Source organism: Mya arenaria, chromosome 13, assembly GCF_026914265.1.
Source record: "Mya arenaria isolate MELC-2E11 chromosome 13, ASM2691426v1".
NCBI lineage: Eukaryota > Metazoa > Mollusca > Bivalvia > Myida > Myidae > Mya > Mya arenaria.
Window position 1 is genome coordinate 10,549,751 of NC_069134.1, and position 8,501 is coordinate 10,558,251.

General features: G+C 34.8%; 1 protein-coding gene across 1 annotated transcript; it reads left to right on the forward strand.

Annotated features, from left to right (window-relative positions):
* The first annotated feature begins 4,178 nt into the window (after positions 1 to 4,178).
* LOC128213650 (receptor-interacting serine/threonine-protein kinase 1-like) lies at positions 4,179 to 6,772 on the forward strand. Its single transcript, XM_052919633.1, has 3 exons — positions 4,179 to 4,753; positions 5,667 to 5,819; positions 6,032 to 6,772. Exons 1-3 carry the CDS (start codon positions 4,636 to 4,638, stop codon positions 6,298 to 6,300), a joined length of 540 nt encoding a protein of 179 aa, XP_052775593.1. The 5' UTR covers positions 4,179 to 4,635; the 3' UTR covers positions 6,301 to 6,772.
* Positions 6,773 to 8,501: the final 1,729 nt, after the last annotated feature.

Here is an 8,501-nt window from a genome sequence, read left to right on the forward strand (position 1 = left end):
ATGTATTTGTTCTGTAGCGTATCTGTTCTGTTATGTATCTGTTCTGTAGCATATCTGTTCTGTTATGTATCTGTTCTGTAATGTATATGTTCTGTAGCGTATCTGTTCTGCATAACATCTGTTCTGTAATAAAATATTATCTGTTCTGTTATGTATCTGTTCTGTAATGTATATGTTCTGTAGCATATCTGTTCTGTTATGTATCTGTTCTGTAATGTATATGTTCTGTAGCGTATCTGTTCTGCATAACATCTGTTCTGTAATAAAATATTATCTGTTCTGTTATGTATCTGTTCTGTAATGTATATGTTCTGTTATGTATCTGTTCTGTAGCGTATCTGTTCTGTAACATATCTGTTCTGTAATATCTGTTCTGTTATGTATCTGTTCTGTAATGTATCTGTTCTGTTATGTATCTGTTCGGTAGTGTATTTGTACTGTAGCGTATTTGTTCTGTAGCATATCTGTTCTGTTATGTATCTGTTCTGTAATGTATCTGGTCTGTTATGTATCTGTTCTGTCACATATCTGTTCTGTAATATCTGTTCTATTATGTATCTGTTCTGTAATGTAGCTGTTCTGTTATGTATCTGTTCTGTTATGTATCTGTTCTGTAATGTAGCTGTTCTGTTATGTATCTGTTCTATTATGTATCTGTTCTGTAATGTAGCTGTTCTGTTATGTATCTGTTCTATTATGTATCTGGTCTGTTATGTATCTGTTCTGTAACATATCTGTTCTGTAATATCTGTTCTGTAATGTAGCTGTTCTGTTATGTATCTGTTCTGTGACATATCTGTTCTGTAATGTATCTGTTCTGTGACATATCTGTTCTGTAATGTATCTGTTCTGTTACATATCTGTTCTGTAATGTATCTGTTCTGTAGCGTATTTGTACTGTAATATATCTGTTCTGTTATGTATCTGTTCTGTTATGTATCTGTTCTGTAACATATCTGTTCTGTAGCATCTGTTATGTTATGTATCTGTTCTGTAATGTATCTGTTCCTTTAGGTATCTGTTCTGTAACATACCTGTTTTGTAATGCATCTGTTCTGCAACATATCTGATCTGTAACATATCTGTTTTGTTATGTATTTGTTCTGTAGCTTTTATGTTCTGTAGCATACCTTTCTGTAGCATATCTGTTCTGTTACATGTCTGTATTATATTGTGTCTATAACATATCTCTTTGAGAGTTATCATAGTTTTAAGCTAGAAATGGGCTCAAGCTGTTCGCTTAGGGTTATACCATAAATGTTGGTGCAATCGTTGTTGGATTGTTTCAAAATAAACAGAAATGCATGTAAGTTGTTTTTGCAATAAATCGGCTGTACCTATGTTATTGTTAAGTGTCCCAAGGTGTGCATATGTTGGAAATTATTATATATTGCTTTAAGCTGGACTATTAATCTGCTTGATATCATGTATACTTGTATACCCGCGGCTGTTGTATACCCACGGCTGCCGACAGTGAAACATATACATCTTTTGTCCCTAAACGGCTTTGTACAAACTCAAATTGTTATTTAGACTCAATGTCAACCTTCAAAACGCATGGAAAAACAATGTCTTATAGTACATTTTTATTGATGGTAAAGACGCCAACATGAAAATATTCCATTTGGATCTCTATCTGTAGAATGACCACGTATTGTCAGTTTGAATGTTCATTCAATGGTTATTTTGTCTGTATTAAAAATGATCTTGATGGGAATATACAGTTTTTTTGCTTACAGTTCTATATCTAGTTGGTGTTGATTTTTGCCTTTTTTAAATATGTAGAGCATGTATAAAAAAAAGAACAGATTCAGTTCCAAGAAAATGTTTTGACCACTTATTTAACTATTTCTGAGAAAATTATTTCTGTGTTCTACAGGTTTAGAAAGGATGTATTGAAAAGCAGAGGTAATGTGATAGGAATAATAGTCTGTGATTTTGTTTCACGATCAATGTTTACAATGCAGTCCCAAGTTACCTCAACTGAATCTGTGACAAAGAACAGCTGCCAAACCCAATAACAGATGACAATTCATTGTCGCCACTGTTGTCACTGTCCCTGGAAACTGATGGGGACTCTGTTCTGCAGCAATCTGAAATTACCAGAAAACATTATCAGCCTGGATCACATTTAATATATACATAAGTCAATATTTGATGCTTTCAGAAAGTAATTTAATTTTAAATATCAAACAATATCTTGGAGCTTCATGACTAATTCACTTAAGTCTTGATTTGAAGTTATGTGATGATAGCATGCATATCATACTAATCTTTTCTTTCTAACTTTGATTCCTTTCATCTTTCACTGTTTGGTTAATGCTATGCTCATTGGACCTGTATTTTTTTTAATTGCATTGGTATACATATCTGAACTTATCACATGACTTTCACATGCTAAATATACACACTATAAACTGGGAAACCATTATGCGCTATTTTTAAATGGGTAAACTCAGCTGAGACAGCGACAAAATATTTTTGGTAATCATGTTAAATGATGTATGATGTATAATCATACTAATTCGTATTAATAATTCTAGGCTTGCTTTGAGAAAAATACAGTATTTGCTGATTTTGGGAACATCTGGTGTCTAGTACCTTTAACTGTTGAAGTTCTGAACAAAAATCCTAATCTGATTGTCTAGGATTTGCATAATTTGCTTGGCTTAATAATGACAACATTAAAATCTGGACTTTCATGAAAAGTGTCATCATTCCGTAGGTTTCAGCTTTTCCCTCACATATTGGTAGTTTTTTTATTGATAAAAAGTTGCCTTGGTTAAGAACTTTAATTGTCACACTAATGCACTAAGCTTGATTTTGAAAACGTTGAGGTGCCAATGAAGTTTGTGGTGCCAATGAACAGTAATGGTGTTCATGCATTTTTTTCAGCTCTTTATTGGTATTTTATTTTTTAATGGATTACCTGGCAAGTGCCGAGTCATGTCAAAGGTTAATGAAAAAACATGGACAAATGAGGCATTTGAATACATCTGAATAAAATGACGTTCAGCTGGGAACGGCGACCTTACGTCAGCGGCTACGAAGCCACGCCCCCTGAAATCAATGGAGCGAACTCTGTTTATGCCCGTCAAACAACCAAACAAGGAAGCAACATTTGGCGTCTCGAATTGTTTAACTGGTCTTCAGAGACGTAGGCACAATTCAAATATATAGGAGTTGAGAGTTGGTTAATGTAGTAAACGGAAAACTGCTACCTATACATACCTACCGTTATCCACCTCTCCTTCCTTCCAATATTAATTCATTCATTCATTCAAAGGCATGACAATAACGCCTCCACGTGGTGTGGCCTGGATGTAGATGGATTCGCTACAGCTAATGGTTATTATAACTTATAAAAGTAATACATCTTATAACTTAACACTCTGACAATAAAATACCCCATACCCCAGTTTGCTTATTTCTGCCTAAACAGTAGGCATAATAATCAAAACTTGAATTGAAAATTACTTCAGTTTTAAATAACAAAATAACACATATTTTTCATAACAAAGTTCCTCTAATCTTATTTTATTTTCGTATCTTCGTAAAAAAATATATTTTGGGGTTTTATATTGTGGTTGTCTTCTTTGGTTTCGTTTTCGTTGTTGTCTCCCTTTGACCACTAAGTAACTATTTTACATGGATATTGTATCTGTGTGTGATCAACACTATATGTGTACACGTGCGGTCAACACTGTTTAAATTAATTTCTGTGACAGATGACATTTTACTGAGTCAAAAAAACACTTAAGGTTTCTTGGATTCTGAAGCTAAGAGTTACCATTTGTCTAACCGTATATTCTGTTGCAAGGTCTTTCATACTTGCGTGTCACATGCAGTGTCAGTGAGAATATATGCAGTTCGATCCACAATCGATAGGTTGAATGTATGATGCAAATGTGAAATTGTCATAAGTACACATGGATATCACTATCAACTATGAGCTAATATGGTATATATTAGTTATATTGATCATAGTTATAAATGTCAAACACTTTGTATTAATTATTTTAATTATTCTTATAATTATTCTCAGTTATTTGTGTACTTTCAGATTGGCGCGGCTGTACGTCAGAGGATATAGAGATTGTGTGAAGCGAGCATCGTGTTTATTCATCACTTAAAATTATTAGTAACATTAATTACAGAAACATGAACGTATTAATTAACCGACAGAACTAGTCCGGAAAACTTATGACCGAAAATAACCAAATTTTCGCATTTTAATCATACCCGTGAATTGTCGTTTTTTGTTCAGTATAGTAATCATTAAGAAAGTAATATTACATAATATAATAATACAGTCGCGAACAAAGTCATTAAATACGACTACAAATATATATGGCGCGAAACTGAAACATGTGGAAACCACGGCGGTGACGTTTGATACATTCGGAACTCCTCGGCCATTCCGAATGCGATTGATACTGTACTATTTGTTCGGATGCTATTAATAGCCAACTACGCCATTGGAAAAAAACCAACGTTTGGTTTTGCAGTGTAATTCGTATATATAATATAAACTGGATAAAGCTGGAGCTTTACAGATTGGCATAACATAAAATTGTATGTGACTTGTTTAATGTGCAACTAACTAAACCACTAGCAAATAACAAAATTTGCAAAATGAAAGTTGATTCGAGCAGCGAAAGCGAAAGTGAGTGGGAGGATTTTGAGGGACTCCATGGTTTCGGCCCGGGCACAACAGTAATCCAATCGGGTGGAGAAACAACAATCATACCAGGTAATATTAAAAATTAACATGTTACTGAGTGGTTTCCTCAAATAAAGTATATGCTGGCAATCTTACATCGTTGCCTATGGCTATGACATTTGTTGTACAAGCCATGGCAGTGAATATTCTGATCATAATTAATGTTTAGTCCCACCGTACATTTACCTGGTATTTGGACTGCAGTTTTGGCCTGCCGAGATATGCCAACTGCCCGCAACTATCCGATTCGAGCGATTGCAGACCAGACAGTCCAAATACCAGGTATACATAGCTCTGTGTTTGGTCAGGGGAACGGGGTGCTGAATCACAGCACAGGCTTTTTGCAATGCATGATCATGCATTTAAAAAACACTAATGTAACAGTTAATGGTGTTGTCTAAATTACATCCCTGGAATAGGCTTTGAAATTCTTGGGATCGTCGGAGTTCACTGTTTCAACGTTGGGAGGTAATTAGCGCCGGGTTGCAGCCTGTACCCCGGAATCACATAATATAGTAAAGTCCATATAGTCTCCACACTACTGATGGATTAGGTACCAAGGCCCTAGTACAGCCGCCGAATCCAATCAAGCATGTAACCATGGTTACATAAAATAAGCACGATTCCTAGCGTAACTTTTTTATTGTCAGCTTTTTAGAAATTGGTCCTGCCGCCAGTCTGAAAACCTTGCCTAACAGATTTAATAGTGTGTTCACGCGCGTCTGTGAATATGGATTTGACTCTTTCACATATTATTTATCATCATCATGTAGCATTAATTACTTTCTACGTAGCCGGAACTTAAATTTAAATAAATTTCCCCGAGATCCGTCTCTTTGTATATCCGTTGAAAACCATTTTCTGAATGTGGCCTTCTTTAAAAATTGGAAAATCCTGAATTGTTTAGGTTTCAGTAATAACAGAGAAATATTACTTTTTGCAGCAGGTTGTAGTGTTCAAATCTCCGGGATGACAGGCCTCACTATCGGCGCCAATAACTACACGGTCGTGGAAAGAAACGGGACACATAGGGCACGTTCGCGCAATCACGGTCACAGAAAACACACTCGTTCAAGGTCACCACCCGTCAGAACAGGTTTGTACTTCTAAAAATCCATGGTCTGTTCTCTGTGATACTTGTTAAAGATGAAAATGCAATTATGGTAACGGGATCAACATGTTTTCTAGTGACATACGGACTAAGGTGTATTTTTAAAATGGTAGTATGTGATGCTATTCACTATTATTTGCAAAAAAAATTTTTCAGCAATCACCGTTTTTTTTTTTTTAATGTTTTATCATCTACAGATTCAACAACGCCGGTATCAAATTCAAATATGAACCATATTTGTAACAACATCGGGGGCCGATGGCGCAGGCTAGGTGCCGCTCTTGGTGAGACGCGGGGCGCCTTGGAGGCTATCGAGTATGACTTTCGGACAGAGGGGACGTATGAAATGGCCTGGCAGATGCTCCTCAGATGGCGACGTCGGAACGGAAGTGGAGCGACCGTTGGCCGTCTCGTGAAATGCCTCTTGGAAATAGGCGAGTCGGAGTTAGCCAAAGAAATGCCTTGAAAGGGTACGAGAGTGTGACTGGGTCAATATTCTCGAAATGGACATATCCAGGAACATATTGGTATAGTCTCCGAACCGTCCATCATCCACTGTGACAGTTAAGAATGGGTAACGGATCATTTTTTATCGAAATCATTGGTAAAAGCTAGGACCAATTACACCTACTCCTAGGTCAAAGTAACATTTGTCACCGTCCGAAACATGAAGGACATTATGTGTTAGCATGTCTTGTTAACAATGCCTAGAGAATGTTGTGCTTTTTATTTCTGAACTTTTGAGACAACGTTTGTTTCTTTGTGTGCATTTCGGAAATCCAGATCAGACCGAGTTTGTTTATAATGTACGACGTTATCATATACGACTTCACCAATAAAAAGTTTGTATATGTTGAATGTGTAGTTATTCAAACTCATTTGTTGCAAATTTAATGTAAAATACCATTATTTGTTTTCAATAAAAAAGTTAACCCGTGTGTTGTTGTTCAACTAGCATCATGTTCAGTTTTAAATGCCACCAGCAAAACACTAAGGTAGATGTACCATGCCCTCTTTTGGCGCCAACCATGTGCTATCGCTTTCGTTTTCACGTGAAACCAAAGGAAACTATTTGAATCTGATATTATAGTATTATATTAAGCCCATTAGGTTTCTTTAAAACTGCGCATATTATACGTTTTCCAAGATAGTTTTACATAGTCAACTGCGCATATTATACGTTTTCCAAGATATTTTTACACAGTCAACTGCGCATATTATACGTTTTCCAAGATATTTTTACACAGTCAACTGCGCATATTAAACGTTTTCCAAGATATTTTTACATAGTCAACTGCGCATATTATACGTTTTCCAAGATATTTTTACATAGTCAACTGCGCATATTATACGTTTTCCAAGATATTTTTACATAGTCAACTGCGCATATTATACGTTTTCCAAGATATTTTTACATAGTCAACTGCGCATATTATACGTTTTCCAAGATATTTTTACATAGTCAACTGCGCATATTATACGTTTTCCAAGATATTTTTACATAGTCAACTGCGCATATTATACGTTTTCCAAGATATTTTTACATAGTCAACTGCGCATATTATACGTTTTCCAAGATATTTTTACATAGTCAACTGCGCATATTATACGTTTTCCAAGATATTTTTACATAGTCAACTGCGCATATTATACGTTTTCCAAGATATTTTTACATAGTCAACTGCGCATATTATACGTTTTCCAAGATATTTTTACATAGTCAACTGCGCATATTATACGTTTTCCAAGATATTTTTACATAGTCAACTGCGCATATTATACGTTTTCCAAGATATTTTTACATAGTCAACTGCGCATATTATACGTTTTCCAAGATATTTTTACATAGTCAACTGCGCATATTAAACGTTTTCCAAGATATTTTTACATAGTCAACTGCGCATATTATACGTTTTCCAAGATATTTTTACATAGTCAACTGCGCATATTATACGTTTTCCAAGATATTTTTACATAGTCAACTGCGCATATTAAACGTTTTCCAAGATATTTTTACATAGTCAACTGCGCATATTAAACGTTTTCCAAGATATTTTTACATAGTCAACTGCGCATATTATACGTTTTCCAAGATATTTTTACATAGTCAACTGCGCATATTAAACGTTTTCCAAGATATTTTTACATAGTCAACTGCGCATATTAAACGTTTTCCAAGATATTTTTACATAGTCAACTGCGCATATTATACGTTTTCCAAGATATTTTTACATTGTCAACTGCGCATATTAAACGTTTTCCAAGATATTTTTACATAGTCAACTGCGCATATTATACGTTTTCCAAGATATTTTTACATAGTCAACTGCGCATATTAAACGTATTCCAAGATATTTTTACATAGTCAACTGCGCATATTATACGTTTTCCAAGATATTTTTACATAGTCAACTGCGCATATTATACGTTTTCCAAGATATTTTTACATAGTCAACTGCGCATATTAAACGTTTTCCAAGATATTTTTACATAGTCAACTGCGCATATTATACGTTTTCCAAGATATTTTTACATAGTCAACTGCGCATATTATACGTTTTCCAAGATATTTTTACATAGTCAACTGCGCATATTAAACGTTTTCCAAGATATTTTTACATAGTCAACTGCGCATATTAAACGTTTTCCAAGATATTTTTACATAGT